At 42.4% G+C, this 18,773-nt stretch overlaps 2 protein-coding genes across 2 annotated transcripts in view; both read left to right on the plus strand.

The window, feature by feature from the left end:
- Positions 1-874, plus strand: part of MCM6 (minichromosome maintenance complex component 6) — a 38,040-nt gene extending 37,166 nt beyond the window's left edge. The window contains exon 17 of the mRNA XM_064382806.1: positions 375-874. Within this exon, the coding sequence (XP_064238876.1) occupies positions 375-491 (117 nt within the window). The 3' untranslated portion in view covers positions 492-874. The remainder of the gene's footprint in view (positions 1-374) is intronic.
- Positions 875-962: 88 nt separating this feature from the next.
- The window catches only part of LCT (lactase), a 67,762-nt gene continuing 49,951 nt past the window's right edge, over positions 963-18,773 (plus strand). Inside the window, exons 1-3 of the mRNA XM_064382805.1 lie at positions 963-7,210; positions 14,452-14,531; positions 17,927-18,010. Of these exons, the coding sequence (XP_064238875.1) occupies positions 6,571-7,210; positions 14,452-14,531; positions 17,927-18,010 (804 nt within the window). The 5' untranslated portion in view covers positions 963-6,570. The remainder of the gene's footprint in view (positions 7,211-14,451; positions 14,532-17,926; positions 18,011-18,773) is intronic.

Consider the following 18,773-nt stretch of genomic DNA (forward strand, 5'->3'; position numbering starts at 1 on the left):
ATTAGACAATTTTGCAGAATTGTATAACCTTTAAATTCAAGTATAACTTCCTTGTTTGAAGTTATATTTATTAGCATTTGATGTAATGTGCCAGGAAACCTTATTAAAATCACAATATCTGTTAAGCTTACTTATGTACTTCTTAATTTTCCACAAGGGGTTTATGGTATCAAAACTCAGCATCCTGATAGGAACAGGGTTTAGCAGAGCACTAATAGTGATATTTAAAGTATGATCCTTTTCCTAGGAATTTCTAGTTAGAAAATGAAAGAAAATGTTGATAGCAAACTGTCAGAAGAAGGATCAAGTCTTATATATCTGGACATTTGTATAATATTGCTTGAAATCTAAGGACAAATATTTGTGTTTCATAGGATCATGTTCTAATTGAGCTCACCCAGGCTGGATTGAAAGGCTCCACAGAGGGAAGTGAGAGCTATGAAGAAGATCCCTACTTGGTAGTTAACCCTAATTACTTGCTGGAAGATTGAGATAGTGAAGGTAACTGATCAGAGCTGAGGAACTGTGGCACACCACCTCCTGGCTGGAGCTCTGGTAGGGACAGCAATGCTTCTGGAAGTGATGCTTCAAGATTTCTTTTCAGAAACAAGAACTGAGCTGATGGTCCTGTGTGTCACATTCGTCACAAGCTTTTGTACCAACACAGGCTTCAGCACTTCCTTTGGTGTGTTTCCTGTCCCAGTGAAGTTGGAACCAAATAATGTGTGGTCTCTATAAACAATACCTTTGTTTTGTTTTCATGTGTAGGAAAAGGCCCATTACTTTTAGGGTATGTGCTGTCTTACCGAGCAAATAGCTTTTTTGATTGCCAGCTACTGCTTTTATTCATCATAATACAATAACTTGTTCTGAATTTGTCTATTGGATTTCTTTCTACTGTACCATGATTATTGCTTCCATCTACTTGTGAATGTGAGTGTTTCCTTTTTTGCTTAATCTGGAGTTAAGGGGTAGAACTGTGGCATTATGGATTAGGTTTCTATGAGGAGTCGTTAGATAATTCATATGAAAACTAGAGGCCTTAGCGATGACTTTCCAAGGTTAATTCCAGTTTTTTTTTTTAATGCTTATAAAAATTAGAAGTTTATTATACTTTTAAAAATTACTCTTTAATAATTTCTTTTACTTCTGTGTCCTAAGGTTAATTTCTCAGGATTGTTTTCAAATTGCTTTTTTAGGGGAAATAGGTCATTTCCTATATTACAAGCTGTCCCCAAATTTTATGGTCTCCTTCCAGGAAAAATTATAACCGTTTATATTACTAACAGTTCCTGAGACTTAGCTATGATCAGTATGTTCATGATGGAGCAGTTCCTATGTTGCAGCTTTTAACAACAGATGGCATTCTGAGGCCTGCAGGGCCAATTAAGGAAATGTGGTAGTTCTGTATTCTGTATGGTAAGCTTATAAATAGTCACTTTAATTTCTGCTGACTTAAAAAGGATGGGGTGAGATGAGGGGGCCTGGAAATAGATAGAGAACTTACATAGCAGATGCAGAGTATAAGCTCCTGTCAAGCATGGTTTTTTTTGGTATGTGTATGTTGTTGTTGTTTTTTTGAGACAGAGTCTCGCTCTGTTGCCAGGCTGAAGTCCAATGGCGCGATCTCGGCTCACTGCAACTTAACAACTCCCTGGTTTAAGCTATTCTCCAGCCTCAGCCTCTCGAGTAGCTGGGATTGTAGGCACGCACCACCATGCCCATCTAATTTTTTTATTTTTAGGAGAGACAGAGTTTCACCATGTTGGCCAGTATGGTCTCCATCTTCTGACCTCGTGTGCCACCTGCGTTGGCCTCCCGAAGTACTGGGATTACAGGCGTGAGCCACCGAGCCCAGCCTGTTAAGTATATTTTTAATAAGCGTGGGAGGGTCCTTGACAATGGGATGAGGAAAGTTTGGGGTGCAGGACCTCAGACTTACTGTTGGGGGAGTGACAGGAGTACTAGCATAAGACATGCACAAACAACAGGCCAGACATTGTAGTGAAAATTTAGGAGACAGCAAGAAAGAACCCTCTCCCACTTGTATTAGGGGGAGCATCTCCCTGTACTGACTTCATAAGGAAGGTAGGGTGCAGATTGAAAGAATATTAACTGGAACTTGAATAGTCAACTTTAATTTGACTATTTACTAAAGGAAACTTTAAGTCCAGGGGAGATACATTCATTTTCGGCAAATGTGTCCACTCCCAATTGCCATTAATGAGAGTGGGGGCTCCAGAACAAGGTGAGGTCATTACTGCAAATCCCCTTTTTCCACATCTGAGTATGTGGGCTTGTGTTTCCACACATTCAGCTTCATGTGGTACTTGTCAGGGAGATAAAGTGGTTAATGAATAATGGATCATACATGAGACCTTTGTGAAGAAAATTAGACAAGTATTTAAGATAAGTGGATAGACATTCTGGAATGGAAAGGTTTGAATACCATAAATTGCCAACTGATCTATTAATGCTTTTTTTTTTTTTTTTTGAGATAGAGTCTTGCTTTGTCGCCAAGCGCCAGGCTGGAGTGCAGTGGTGCAATCTTGGCTCACTGCAACCTCTGCCTCCCGAGTAGCTAGGACTACAGGCGCAAGCCACCATGCCCAGCTAATTTTTGTATTTTTTTAATAGAGATGGGATTTCACCATGTTGGCTAGGGTAGTCGCGATCTCTTGACCTCGTGATCTGCCCGCCTCAGCTTCCCAAAGTGCTGGGATTACAGGCAAAAGCCACCACGCCCGGCCTATTAACGCATTTTTAACCAAATCCCAACAGACGCTCATCAGTAAGGAAATTATTACATAAACTGTGGTACAGCTACACTATGGGATACCCACAAACAAAACTGAAGTAGACCTAGATGTTTTGAAATTGAAATATCTCTAGGACACATGGAAAAGAAAATGTGCAAATACAGCCAAAATGATTCTGGGGAAAAGAATAATAGAAGAGGCCTTGCCCTATCTGAAAGCAAAAGATGCTGTACAAGTGTAGAAATTAAGATAGTGTGTGATTGGCATGAGAACAGATAAATCAGTCGCAACAGTAAAAAGTTCAGAAACATCTGTGCTTATGTAGGCTTTTCATTTCTGATAAAGTCACATTTCAAATATTAGAGGAAGGATGCCTATTCAATGATGTTAGAAATTAGCCTACCACACAGCATACCCAAAGTTAAAATTCAAGATGGGTTAGAGATTTAGCGATAAAAAGTGAGCACACATACAGTTAGATATTTAATAGCAGGTATAAGTGCTAATGTTTGATAGCATAATAGGATGACTAGTTAGCAACAGTGTGTTGTATGTTTCAAAGTAGCTGGAAGAGAGAACTTGAAATGTTCCTAGCACATAGAAATGATAAATATTCAAGGTGATAGGTACCCAAAATGCCCTAATTTGATCATTACACATTCTGTACACACAACAAAATATCACATGTATCCTATAAATATAAAAAACGCATCAATTTTAAAAAGGGAATTTGAAAAAAAAATCTATAGAAAGTCAATCATGCTTTCCATGAACTTCTTCCCTCCCTCTTTTTTATGCCACTCTAAAGCTGTGCAGTCCTACTGTGCAAGGGTCTTAATCCTGCCAAATATAAAAAGGCATATTTGTTATTGAAAAAATGCTCTTCCGTAGATTACCATTTTGTGTCTAAATATATTTTGAAAAGAAGTTGTTGGAAGTGTTTTATAGTGTCATTAGTGTCAGGAACTGGCTTTTTTTTTTTTTTTTTTTTCTGAACTGGAGTTTCGCTCTTGTTGCCCAGCCTGGAGTGCAGTGGCACGGTATCAGCTCACTGCAACCTCCGCCCCCAGATTCAAGTGATCTTCGGCCTCCCAAGTCGCTGGAATTATGGCATGTACCACCACACCCGGCTAATTTTGTATTTTTAGTAGAGACGGGGTTTCTCCATGTTGATCATGCTGGTCTCAAACTCCCGACCTCAAGTGATCTGCGCATCTCGGCCTCCCAAAGTGCTGGGATTACAGGCATGAGCCACTGCTCCCGGCCAGGAACTGGCATTTTTTAAATTGTGCCTGTAATGAAGATCCATTAAATCACAAAATATGTTAAAGGTCACAAAAGTAAAATATTTTCTAAGGCTAAGGCCCATGTGGGACAGTCTAATACTGGTAAGTACTCAACTTGCCTTGATCTCTGAGCTTTGCAGTGCAATGTGAATTTGAACAGCCACAAATCTATTAGTAGAAAATGAGACAAATTATAGGTTAAAACAATGGTTTGAACACATTTCTCCTAATAATTTCCTGGGATCGAATCGTATGAAACCTTGTCAAAATGTACTCCACAAATATGTATAATCATTATGTATTTTAAAAATAAAAACATGACAAAGATTAAAACAAGAATGAATACTCGAGCAAATTTGTCACGGGATATTTAAAAAAAGATGGTAACAGGTAATGTATCTTTAAAGACACTGAAGACTGCCGATGTAGTCACCATTTTTTTATTCCTTTACTTTCCTAATAGGCTTGCTTTCACTTAAGAAAAACAAGGCCAGGCACAGTGGTTCATGCCTGTAAACCCAGCACTTTGAGAGGCCAAGGCAGGTGGATCACCTGAGGTCAGGAGTTTGAGACAAGCCTGCCCAACATAGGGAAAACCCATCTCTACTAAAAATATAAAAATTAGCGAGGCAGGGTGGCAGGCACCTGTAATCGCAGCTACTTGGGAGGCTGAGGCAGGAAAATTCCTTGAACCTGGGAGGTAGAGGTTGCAGTGAGACAAGATCATGACAGTGTCTCAAAAAGATTCCTGGGCTTAACCCTCTAGAGTCTATGGAAAGTAATGGGATTCTATTAAAAAAAAAAGACACTCTAAACCAAATTAAAAGGTGGTTTTTCTACTTTGTTTTCATATGTGATATCTAGACTGTTAAGATTTTTTATATCAGTAATAAGAAAAATGGAGAAAGGATATGAATATAAATCTCAAAAGAAAAGTAAATGCCCAATTAACATGAAGCGCTTCACTTACCTCTTAAGTAATCAGAAAAAGAAAAGGACATAATATTTACTTCAAAGTAGCAAAAATGTAAAGTTTTATAATAGGCATTAGCAAGGCAAACAGATTCAGGCACACTTCTAAATATATGTAGGATTTAAATATGAAGAAGACTAACTTGGAAGCCAATTTGCATTTCATTCAATCAAGAACAATTTTTTTGAGACACAATCTCCCTATGTTGCCCAGACTGGCCTCAAGGCCCTGGCCTCAAGCAGTCCTCCAGTCTCAGCCTCCAAAAGAACTAGCAAAACAGGCATGAGCAACCATGCCTCGCCTATATATAAGAATATTCATTTGCAGCATTATTTGCAACACAAATTTAAAACCAACTGAAGTGTTTAGTATTCAAGATGTTAATTTATGGTACAGTTGTGCTGTGGAAAGCTGTGTATCTGTTAAATAGAGGTGGGTTTATATATTCTGATATAGGCAGAGCTCTAAGAGCTATTAAGGGAAGAAAAGAAAGCTGTGGAAAATAAAGCATGGCGTGATTCCATATATGTTAAATTGTTTTATATTTTAAATGTTACGCACACGTTTCCATTTGTGTATATGTAATCACACTTTTTCATTTGTGTATATATAATAAGAGTCTCTGAGCTGTACTGTTCTAAACATGCTACAAGAGTGACCAATCCAATTGGTGAATTATCCCCATTCTACAGGTGACAAAGTAGAGGCACAGAGTTAAGTAATTTTTGTCACACGAGATTTAAATCCAGGCATTTTGACTTCTGGATAACCATTAAGATATGCAGAGAAAGAAAACTGGAAGGATGCATATTGTTGAAGATACTTATCCTAGGAAGAGGAGGAGGGTAGGTAAAGGAATTTGCAGGTTTTTCACAGATGTTTCTATATTGTTTGACTTGCTTACAAAACATGTTCAGCATATTTTTAAAGGGGGAAAGTTTTGGGCAAGTGATTTATTTTTGTTCTATTATGTAAACAAATTTTAAAATAATTTGTGGCCGGGTGTGGTGGCTCACACCTGTAATCCCAACACTTTGGGAGGCTGAGGCAACAGGATCACTTGATCCCAGGAGTTGGACACCAGCCTGGGTGACATTGCAAAACCCCATCTCTACTAAAAATACAAAAAATTAGCTGGTCATGGTGGCACACACCTATGGTCCCACCTACCCAAGATGCTGAGATGGGAGGATTGCTTGAGTCCAGGAAGTCAAGACTGCAGGGAGCTGTGATCGCACCACTGTACTCCCACCTGGACAACAAAGTGAGGCCCTGTCACCCCCCCAAAAAATTTTTAAGATAAAAATTTGATAACTTTTGTCTTTAGACATTTCCAGGTTTCTCTGCTTAAATTATATAGGAAGTTTCAGGGTTTTGTGTTATCTCTTATGATCTTTACATTTTTAAATATTGCATTAGTGAACTGTGCACTGATTTTGTGACCATAGATAACCCAGTTAAATATTAAGTCTTAATAATCACTGAGTATTTTACAACCTCAGTCATAGTTATAAAGTAAGGGTTCTACATACCTCCTAACAGTTCCTAGAACATGGAGCTGTTGTGGCATGTAGTCTTTATTGTCCTGCTAAGTTTTTCATGCTGTGGGTTGGACTGGGATTCTGATAGAAATTTCATTTCCGCTGCTGGTCCTTTAACCAATGACTTCCTGAACAACCCGAGTGGTCTCCTGGGAGACCAGAGTTCTAACTTTGTAGCAGGAGACAAAGACATTTATGTTTGTCACCAGCCACTGCCCACTTTCCTGCCAGAATACTTCAGCAGTCTTCATGCCAGTAAGATCACCCATTATAAGGTATTTCTGTCATGGGCACAGCTCCTCCCAGCGGGAAGCACCCAGAATCCAGACGAGAAAACAGTACAGTGCTATCGGCGACTCCTGGAGGCCCTCAAGACCGCGCAGCTTCAGCCCATGGTCGTCCTGCACCACCAGACCCTGCCTGCCAGCACCCTTCAGAGAACCGAAGTCTTCACTGACCTCTTTGCTGACTATGCTACATTCGCCTTTCACTCCTTCGGGGACCTAGTTGGGATCTGGTTCACCTTTAGTGACCTAGAGGAAGTGATCAAGGAGCTTCCCCACCAGAAATCAAGAGCATCATGGCTCCAGACCCTCAGTGATGCCCACCGAAAAGCCTATGAGATTTACCATGAAAACTATGCTTCTCAAGGTGAGTACACATTGACCCTGATGGTGACCCCTTGGCAGCCTTCATCACACACTTTTCCCATCCTCCTTAAAGCAGGATTCAGCATTTCTCCCCACTCACCTGCAGCAGTCCTCTCACGTCTGTGAATTCGGGAGAATTTAATATTTATTGATTTCCCAATGGAGATTGGAAGGGGGTAGCTTACAAGGCATAACGCTCAGCATTTCCTTTGAAAAATATCTCAGGCCAGGCACAGTGGCTCACATGTGTGATCCCAGCACTTTGGGAGGCTGAGGCAGGCAGATGACTTGAGGTCAGCAGTTCAAGACCAGCCTAGCCAATATGGCGAAACCCCATCTCTACTTAAAAATTAGCTAGGGATGGTGGCAGGCACCTGTAATCCCAGCTACTCAAGAGGCTGAGGCAGGAGAATCACTTGAACCCAGGAGGCAGATGTTGCAGTGAGCTGATACCGCGCCACTGCACTCTAGCCTGGGAAACAGAGCAAGACACCATCTCAAAAAAAAAATGTATATATATATCTCTTTGAAACACCTCTTGCCCAGTCTTGAGTTGTACAAGCACTGATTGTCTTACTGTCCTCCTTTCTGTCTGTGTCCTGCTGCCCTGATTCCAAGGCTTCATGGTTGCCTGTCCTTCCCCGCTTGGCTCCCCTTTACTTTTCTTTTCCCCATTACATGTCTTAGTTGGAATTCACATTCCAGCTTGGGAAACAGACAAATACAAGATGAAACAATGATATACCACAGGATGAGGAGAGCACAACTGTAAGTGTTCACATTCCTGCCTCCTAGGGGCCTTGAAGTTCTGATTCAGTAGCCTAAGCCGAACCAGGACATTTGTGATTTGAATCAATTCCTTAAGTGTGTGTTAGGTACACCAATTTTGAGAACCAATTTTTGATTATATACGCTTTCTTGTTTTTATTATATACTGTATATATACATATTTGTGTATATAGTACCTGATATATATACATACTTCTATGTATTGCTTTTTCAATTTAACATATTTTGTGACTATATTCTCCTTTTATTAAAAGGTGTGGTGGCTCATGCCTGTAATCTCAGCACTTTAGGAGGCCGAGGCAGGAGGATTGCTTGAGGCCAGGAGTTGGAGATCAGCCTGGGCAACATAGCGAGCCACCATCTCTAAAATAATAATAATAATTTTAAAGTAATTTAAAACTCCAGTGCTGGAATACTATTGCTTAAAACAAAAAGTTGAAAGCATAATTTTCAATGGTCTTATAGGTTCCCATTGTATAAATGGAGTATGAAGTTTTAAATATTTTCCTTATTTTTGTATGTTTATTCTAATTTTCACTAGTTACAAGTTATGTTACAATGACCTTGGCTCATTGCAGCCTCTACTGCCTGGGTTCAAGCAATTCTCCCATCTCAGCCTCCCTTGTAGCTGGGATTACACACACACACGCACACCACCATGCCTGGCTAATTTTTGTGATTTTTCTTTTTTTTTTTTTTTTTTTTTGTAGAGATGGGGTTTTGCCATGTTGGCCAGGCTGCTCTCGAACTCCTATCTATAAACTATTTCCCACCTTCTGAATTCTTTCTGACAGATTCTTAGAATTGAAACTGCTAGATGAAAAGATCTGCATTCTTTAAGATTTTAAAGCATGGTACTAAATTATTTTCCAGAAAAATTGTAATCATTTATTGAACAGTTATAAAATTACTCTTCTGACCTCATTCTGTCAGTTTCAAGTGCTATCTTTTATTACTAATTTGACAATTGAAAACTTATTTCCATCTGTTGTTAATTTGCATGTATTTATTTATTTATTTTTATTTTTATTTTTTGAGATGGAGTCTCATTCTGTTGCCCAGGCTAGAGTTCAGTGGCACGATCTCGGCTCACTGCAACCTCTGCCTCCCTGGTTCAAGCGGTTCTCCTGCCTCAGCCTTCCCAGTAGCTGGGATTAGACACACACCACCACACCTGGCAAATTTTTGTATTAATAGTAGAGACAGAGTTTCACCATGTTGGCCAGGCTGGACTCAAACTCCTGACCTCAGATGATTCGCCCACCTCAGCCTCCCAAAGTGCTGGGATTACAGTCATGGGCCACCACGCCCGGCCTTAAACATTTTTTTTCTATCTTAAAAAATAAAGGAGGATTGGCCAGGCGCGGTGGCTCAAGCCTGTAATCCCAGCACTTTGGGAGGCCGAGGCGGGTGGATCACGAGGTCAAGAGATCGAGACCATCCTGGTCAACATGGTGAAACCCCGTCTCTACTAATACAAAAAAATTAGCTGGGCACAGTGGCGCGTGCCTGTAATCCCAGCTACTCAGGAGGCTGAGGCAGGAGAATTGCCTGAACCCAGGAGGCGGAGGTTGCGGTGAGTCGAGATCGCGCCATTGCACTCCAGCCTGGGTATCAAGAGCGAAACTCCGTCTCAAAAAAAATAAATAAATAAAATAAAGGAGGACATCATAGCAGCCTTATTCACAATAGCCAAAAGGTGGACACAGCCCTGATATCCACTGATGAATGAATGGATAAACAAGATGTGGCATAGACATAAATTGGAATATTACTCCACCTTCATTAAAAAGGGAAGAAGTCTTGTCACATACTACAACATGTATGAACCTTCAGGACATTATGCTATGTGAAATAAGCCAGACACAAAATGACAAACGCTATATGATTCCACGTATAGGAGGAACCTGGAGCAGTCGGATTCATGGAGACAGGAAGGAGAATGGCAGAGGCAGGGGCTAGGGTTAAGGAAGAGATGGAGAGCTGTTTAATGGGGGTAGAGTTTCTGTTCTGAAGATGAAAAAATTCTGGAGATTGGTTGTACAATGATGTGAATATACTTAATAATACTGAACTATACACTTAAAAATAGTTAGTATAATACTTTTTCTGTTATGTGTATTTTACCAAGATTTTTTTTTAAGGCAGGGTAAGGGAAGAAAGTGTGAGGGTGGCTTGGAGTGTTTTAGACAGAGTTGCCAGGAAGGCTGTTCCTGGGCCACCATTTGAGCAGTTGGGAATGCAGGGAGGGAAAAGGCTCCAGATGTGGAGGGAAGGGGCCCAGGCTGAGGGAAAGCAGAGCTCTGGACATGCAGACAGTTTCCTGAACCTAGGAGCACCATTAAGAACCACTGCGCTCTTGGGGCAGGTCAGCAAATAAACACAGAGATGTGTGTTGGCTTCAATCCTACTGAAGAAGCTCTGGGTAAAAGAAACTTTGAAAGAATGAGGCCAGGCACAGTGACTCCTGTCTGTAACCCGAGGGCTTTGAGAGGCCAAGGTGGGCAGATTGTTTGAGCTCATGAGTTCAAGACCAGCCTGACCAACATGGCAAAACCCCATCTCTACAAAAAAAAAAAATCACAAAAATTAGCTAGCCATGGTGGGGTGTGTGTGTAATCCCAGCTACAAGGGAGGCTGAGGTGGGAGAATTGCTTGGACCCAGGCAGCAGAGGCTGCAATGAGCCAAGGTCACGCCACTGCACTTCAGCCTAGGTGACAGAGCCACACCCTGTCTCAAAAAAAAGAAAAGAAAAAAGGATGGAAGACTGCAGAAGCAGCAGGACTGAAAAAATAATAGTAATAAAAAGAAACAAGGAAAGACAATATCATCCCAAATAAAGAAAAATCTTATTTTGAGGGTAGATTCCATAAAACTTTTTAAATTATAAAACTCTATTTACATGTTTGTTTAAATGTTTTTCATATTTTATTTTTACTTTCCATCAGGTGGCTAAAGACTTTCTTTTTAAACTCATATCTTCCTTCTTCTCTTCTGCTTATTTCTCCTACCCTTCATTTTGTGTTTCCCAACTATCTGTCCCCAGTATCATGTAAGACACTGAATAAATTTTCTTTTTCAGTCTTACTATTCTAAAAAGTGGTTTTTCTTCTTTCTCCCTCATTCTCATTTTCCTTTGAAGTCCAATCCTATAGACTTACTGTTCTTTTAAAAATGTATTAATTAAGATACACCAAAAATGTCATATATCATAGGTTGGTTGAAAATAAAAAAAATAAAAAAATACTGTAAGAAATGCCAGTGGCCAGGCTCGGTGGTTCACGCTTGTAATCCCAGCACTTTGGGAGTCTGAGGTGGGTGGATCACAAGGTCAGAAGTTTAAGACCAGCCTGACCATCATGATGAAACCCTGTCTCTACTAAAAATACAAAAATTTCTGGGCATGACGGTGCGCACCTGTAATCCTAGCTACTCGGGAGGCTGAGGCATGAGAATTGCTTGAACCCTGGAGGCGGAGGTTGCAGTGAGCCAAAATCATGCCACTGTACTCCAGCCTGGGTGACAGCGAGACTCTGTCAAAAAAAACAAAAGAAATTCCAATGAACCAACTACTCAATGCCAGCAATTAAATATAACAGAATACCACTTCATACCAATGAGGAGGGCTGTAATTAAAAAGACAAAACAGTAACAGTGCTGGTGACACTGTGGAGTAAATGGAACCTGCAGACACTGCTGGGGTCATGAACAACAGTGCAACCACTTTGGAAAACAGTCCAGCATGTCCTCAAAAAGTTAAACTTTAGAGTTAACATGTGGCTTAACAGTTCCTCTTCTAGATATACATCCAAGTGAAATGGGTAAATGTCCAGATAAAAATGTGTACACAAACATTCATAGCAGTGTTACTCATAAAAACCAAAAGTGGAAGCACCCTAATGTCCATCAGCTGATGGATAAAGAAAATGTAATATTAATATATCCATACAGTGGAATATTATTCAGCCATAAATAGATGTTGTGGGGTTTTTTTTTGTTGTTGATGTTTTTGTTTTGAGAGACAGTCTCACTCTGTTGCCCAAGCTGGAGTGCAGAGGCGTGATCTTGGCTCACTGCAACCTCTGCCTCCTGAGTTAAATCAATTCTCCTGCCTTAGCCTCTCAAGTAGCTGGCACTACAGGTGTGTGCCACCACGCCTGGCTAATTTTTTCGTGTTTTTGGTAGAGACAGGGTTTTGCCATGTTGGTCAGGCTGGTCTCAAACTCCTGACCTCAAGTGATACTCCTGCCTCGGCCTCCCAGAGTGCTGGGATTACAGGTGTGAGCCACTGTGCCCGGCCAGAAAGAAGTTCTTATATATGCTACAACATAGATGAACCTTGAAAACATGTTAGTGAAAGCGGCCAGTCACAACCACATATTTCTCCATTTACAATAAATATCTCCAATAGGCAAATATATAGACACGCTAAAGGTTAGCTGTTTAGTCTGCAGATGTGGTGATGGTCTAAAGTCTGGAAATCTGTGGAAGGTGAAATGGATCCATGGGGCACAATCATTAAATAACTGGGAAACAATGTTATCTTATCACAGTGAGAACCAAATGTCTCCAAGTGATATTCCATGCTCGGAAGGATTTCAAAGTTTTATTATGCTTATCTAAGCAGTGTTGTAGTTGGTAATGGTTGTTGATGGTAGTTTCATTGACCAGGGATATATCTTCCTCCCGTAGAGAATTTGGATGAAATCGAGAAGACAGCCAATAGTCCTATTGTTAAAATCTGAAACTCCAGTTTTATTCCATTTTTGTTTCGTGTTTCCACATCACTAGTCTGAGCACTTTCTATGCACCCAGTCCTAAGCTTGATACTTGGAGGGATTAAATAAATGATTAAGTTTTGCTTCTCAAGGAACATCCAATGTGGGTTGAACATTTATATCCATTGGATAGCAACACAGAACGGCTGAGCCATCCCAGTGCCATGGCAGTGTTTTTCAAATTACGATCTGAGGACCATTATATCAGAATCACCCAAGAAGTGTGTTAAAATGCATATGCCTGGGTCTACTCTACTCTGCTGACTCAGAATCTCTGAGGGCAGGGCCTGAAATCAGCATTTTTTTTTCCTTTTTTTTTTTTTTTTTTTTTGAGACGGAGTTTCGCTCTTGTTACCCAGGCTGGAGTGCAATGGCGCAATCTCGGCTCACCGCAACCTCCGCCTCCTGGGTTCAGGCAATTCTTCTGCCTCAGCCTCCTGAGTAGCTGGGATTACAGGCACGCGCCACCATGCCCAGCTAATTTTTGTATTTTTAAGTAGAGACGGAGTTTCACCATGTTGACCAGGATGGTCTTGATCTCTTGACCTTGTGATCCACCCGCCTCGGCCTCCCAGAGTGCTGGGAATTGGCATTTTAACAGTCTCAGCAGGTGATTATGATGCACACAACAGTTTGAGAACCACTGTTATGTCATCCAATGTCAAAGCATGTGGTACAAGCCACACATGCTTATATTTCCTTTTATCCCCCACTCAATGTTCAGCAGGGGCTATACTGTTGTTTTCCCATGAATAAGGATCAGGGAACAGCAGTTTCCTGAGAGCACCCTGACTTTAAAAAGAAGTTTAGGAATGGGTGCAGTGGCTCACGCCTGTAATCCCAGCACTTTGGGAGGCCAAGGCAGGAGAAGTGCTTGAGCCTGGGAGTTTGAGATCAACCTGGACAATATAATGATACCATATCTCTATAAAAAATTTAAAAATTGGTCAAGCATGGTAACACCTGCCTGTAGTCCCAGGTACTCAGGAGGCTGAGGCGAGAGGATCACTTTAGCTTGAAAGGCAGAGACTGCAATGAGCCTAGATTGCGCCACTGCATTCCAGCCTGGGTGGACAGCAAGACCCTGTCTCAAAAAAAAAAAAAGTTTAGGAAGGAGTTCCCTCCTGGCCAACTTTCCAAGTGCTCTGCATTACATAGTCCTGATTTTCACGAAACATTCTCTAAAAGAACATTATTATTATTATTATTATTTTTTTTTGGAGACAGAGTCTCACTCTTTCACCAGGCACCAGGCTGGAGTGCAGTGGCGTGAACTTTGCTCACTGCAACCTCCGCCTCCTGGCTTCAAGCAATTCTCTTGCCTCGGCCTCCCGAGTAGCTGGGACTACAGGCGCACACCACCATGCCCAACTAATTTGTGTATTTTAGTAGAGACAGAGTTTCACTATGTTGGCTAGGATGGTCTTGATCTCTTGACCTCGTGATCCACCCGCCTCAGCCTCCCAAAGTGCTGGGATTACAGGCGTGAGCCACCACGCCCGGCCTAGGAACATAATTTTTTTAAAGCCACCTTGTCTTCTAAAATCTTTTAGCTATAGTAAAGTCATGTGGATGATTTCTTCAGGTCAATAGGAAATGAATCCCCCAGTGGCTTCCACAGTCAGAGCCTCTTGCCCTTGCTCACCTGCTCTTCATGTCTCTGGTTGGTTTCAGGTGGAAAGCTCTCTGTTGTCCTGCGAGCTGAAGATATCCCGGAGCTTCTGCTAGAACCGCCCATATCTGCACTTGCCCAGGTGACAGCAGCCCAAAAAATACCTGTAACATCTGAGGAGAGTTTGATTTTAATTTTTTAAAAACAAAAGAAGCTCTGGTCTGTTGGTTTAACATTTCTGTAAATGCCTCAGAATGAGTGGTGTACATTCTCCAAATTCATAATTACCTTAAAAACAAAATCTTGAAGCCGCAGCTCATGCTTGGTCAAGTGTCGGCTTCCCTGCAGGAAGGAGCCACATGCCTCTACTTGCTCTGATTTTTGAGTCCAAAATAGCTTACCAGAGAAGAGATGAAATTATGGCAAAACAAGTACTAGAGTAAAGGGGTTTTTCAAAAATGTGCACCTGGTCGAACACGGTGGCTCACAGCTATAATCCCAGCACTTTAGGAGGGGAAGGTGGGAGGATTGTTTGAGCCCAGAGTTCAAGACCAGCCTGGACAACATGTCAAAACTCCATCGCTACTAAAAATACAAAAATTAGGAAGGCATGATGATGCGTGCCTGTAGTCCCAGCTACTCGGGAGGCTGATGTGGGAGGATCGCTTGAGCCCAGGAGGTCAAGGCTGCAGTGAACTGTGATCATGCCACTGCACTCCAGCCTGGGTGACAGAGTAAGACCCTGTCTCAAAAAAAAAAAGCACATACATCCTCTATCACTTTTTATTTTTTGTTTTTATTATTGTTTTTTTTTTTAGAGACAGGGTCTTGTGGCCTTGCTCTGTCACCCAGGCTGGAGTGCAGTGGCATGATCACGGCTCACTACAGTGTCAACTTCCAACTCCTGGCCTTGAGCAGTCCTCCCACCTCAGCCTCCCAAAGTGTCAGGATTATAGGCATAAGCCACCACGCCCAGCCAACCATCACTTTTTAACTATAATTTGTATTTTTTATTTTTATTGTTTTTGAGATGGAGTTTCGCTCTTGTTGCTCAGGTTGGAGTGCGGTGGGGCGATCTCAGTTCACTGCAGCCTCTGTCTTCTGGATTCAAGCAATTCTCTTGCCTAACCCTCCCAAGTAGCTGGGATTACAGGCGTGCACTCCCACGCCTGGCTAATTTGTATTTTTAGAAGAGATGGAGTTTCACCGTGTTGATCAGGCAGGTCTCGAACTCCTGACCTGAGGTGATCCAGCTGCCTCGGCCTCCTGAAGTGCTGGAATTGTAGGCATGAGCCATGCTGCCCAACCTTTAATATAATTTTTAAGGAAAAAATTAAAATAATCTGAGAAGTAAACAGCTTTGGGCCCCCTTGGGCTGCTGGGAAGTCTGGAAGCCATGGGAACACTGCTGGTCTCCATTGTTCTGTGGCATTGCTCCAGTGCTGTAGAGATGCCATGCTGCTCATTGGTGTCTATGCAGTGATGGGGGACCCAGGAGTCAGGGTCTAGTCTTCAGCAAATTTTCCAGTTCAAACACGGTAGAACCAAGACCTGATAAGGTTCTAAAGGGACAACTCCCAGACTGATTGCATGGCCAGAATGGCATGTAAATTGGTTTACAGAGGGTGATAACTGCTATCAGTTGTGAACACAGGAGACCAAAGTGCTGATCAGAAAAACGCTTGTCAAGAAAGAGCCTTTGTACTGGTGTCTCTGCCCCAGTCCATGCTGTGCGACGCTTCTGGGTAATCTTCCAAAAGCACAGTTTTGACCAGTTCCCTGCTGGGAAGCCGCACTCCAGAGTGGGATGAATCCCGCAGGACCCTCCAGTGCGTGAATGTGTGGATGTCTCTGGCCTCACCTCCCATTCTGCTGGTGTGAGTGCTGTGCTTGCTTCCTACTCTCCTGCATCCCCTACTGGATGTCCTTCCTGTCTTCCTGCCTTCCTCAAATCTCCTTCTAGCAAAATTCTTTCCAGTGTCAATGTCCACATGACTGTGCTCTCCAGCAGAGGCCGGGCTCAGTGACACTCCCTCACTCACCCTGATGTGCTCTCTCCCCCGACCCGGACCCTTAACCATTGCTTTAGACCAGTGGTTCCCAAGCTCGGGTAGGTATCAGAAACACCTCAAGAGCTAGGAGAGAACGTGGAGACCAAGGCTTAATGTGGTGGGACCTACCTGGGCCTGAATAAGTCCCAAGTCCCCAGGTGAGTCTAATCCCCAGCAAGGCATGAGAACCACTGGTGTGGGCTTCTCATAGCACTTCCAGCTTTCTGCCTTCTCATGTGATTGGTGCATTTGCTTACCCTCGATATTAAAGGTCTAAACCTCTGTGGATATTATTTATCTCTAAATGTGAACCCCTACCCACCATCCCAGCACAGTGTGACTTTCAGAGGTAGGAACTCAGTGACTATGTGTTGTGCAGAATTGACAGACACAAACAAAACAAGGGTGGGCAGGGAACACTGGAGTGATACCAGCGTGGTCTTCAGTGAACACTGATGACAACTTGACTGAGAAAGCAACAGGGAGCCAGTGGTGAACGACTTATTAACCTATTTATGCCTGAGGTTGCAGTTTTTTGAATTTTTGCAATCAGACCTTAGCGATGACCTTGAGCAATAGGATATAAATAATTCCCACATGCTTAGCTTTCCAATAATGGAACACTAGGCATTAAGGTGCACAGAGCACTTGGTTCTGACCTGTTGCCGTTAACCATAGTCCTTGTCTTGAAGAAGGAGATGATCTATGGGAAGGAGAAGACAGGTAATGATCTAATCATGCCAAGAGTAGACAGGTACAGTCAGCCAGGCTCGTGGAGGGGAGCCACGGCAGTGGGAGTGGTGGGAGTGGCGGCATGGTGGTGTCTCCCTGTGTAAATTCTGTGAATCGGAAGTTCTTTGAGCACATGTAGGCCAGAGACAGGGTAGAGGGGACATCCTTATTGGAAGTGTGGATGGGAGTGTCGACCACCAAGACCATGAGGGTTGTGTTCTGCTAAAGAGGATAACCTTCAGAGCATCCTCCACAGGCCCTAGCTTTTGGTCCAGCTAGAGATAACTGGGGGTGGACTTCAAACGGTGGCCTGAAATTAAAACCAAAAACCCAGTAGGATTCATAGGGGTGACTGGAGCCATGGGTGGCTGCAGGCTCTACCGCCCCCATTCTGGCTAAGTGTGAGGGTCTGTGGAGGAAGCGCCAGGGGCAGCACTGGCCTCCAGCTCCCTCCCATTTTTGGCATACACACTCGTTCATGCGTTCATTTAGTCATCAGCACTTCATGCTTTCTGTGTGCTGAGCACAGAGGCACATGGATGAGCACATAGGGGGTGCATTCCCAAGAACACACAGGCACAGGCACTTCCCCCAACACACACACATTTTCTCATTCCGTCTCTACCCTTTCCTTTGGAAAATCCTGCTTTGGAATAGTTTAGTGATAAGGTGAGAAATTTTGAAAGGCATACTTCCGAGAGGTTCTTAGGCTTGGCACTGCTTAGGCACTAATGACCCTATTTACTATTTCCAGGATGTGGTCGATTTCCTCTCTCTTGATTTGTCTTATGAATGCCAAAATGAGGCAAGTCTGCGGCAGAAGCTGAGTAAATTGCAGGTAATTTGAGCCCTTTTCCACATTGATGATGAATGCAGCAAAGGTTTCTGAGAGCAGATTAGATATTTGATGGTTTGGCTGCTGCATAAACTGAACTTCCATCAACAATCAGAGACCTGCTGAGTTGCGTCTCAGGAGATTTCCCTTGTAAGCGTTCCTAGAGAACATCGGATGTTAGGCAGTCTTTCCTAGAAAGGATATGAGGGTTAGCTTGTTCAGGTAAATATTTGCATAGATCCTCTGCTTTCTTGTGTAGAAATCTACCTAGAATCTCGAGATTCTAGGGTCATTGAGTTTTAAAAAGGCAGTTCATCAATGGGGGTAATGGTTGCACAACGATGTGAATATACTTAATGCCACTGAACTATACATTTAATGGTTACGATGGCACATTTTATTTTTTTATTATTATTATTATTTCTGAGATGGAGTCTTGCCTGGTGGCTCAGGCTAGAGTGCAGTGGGGCAATCTTGGCTCACTGCAACCTTTGCCTCCTGGGTTCAAGCGATTCTCCTGCCTCACTCTCAGCCTCTCCAGTAGCTGGGACTACAGGGACACACTACCACACCTGGCTAATTTTTGTATTTTTGGTAGATTTCACCATGTTGGTTGGGCTGGTCTCAAACTCCTGACCTAAAGTGATCCACCTGCCTCGGCCTCCCAAAGTGCTGGGATTTCAGGCACACCCGGCCTGAATAAATCTTTTCTTTATCTCTATTTAACACATTTTTTAAAAAACGAACACTTCACACCCAGGTCTAT

Source organism: Aotus nancymaae, unplaced genomic scaffold (genome assembly GCF_030222135.1).
Source record: "Aotus nancymaae isolate 86718 unplaced genomic scaffold, 86718_ANA_hifiasm-v0.15.2.pri h1tg000029l, whole genome shotgun sequence".
NCBI lineage: Eukaryota > Metazoa > Chordata > Mammalia > Primates > Aotidae > Aotus > Aotus nancymaae.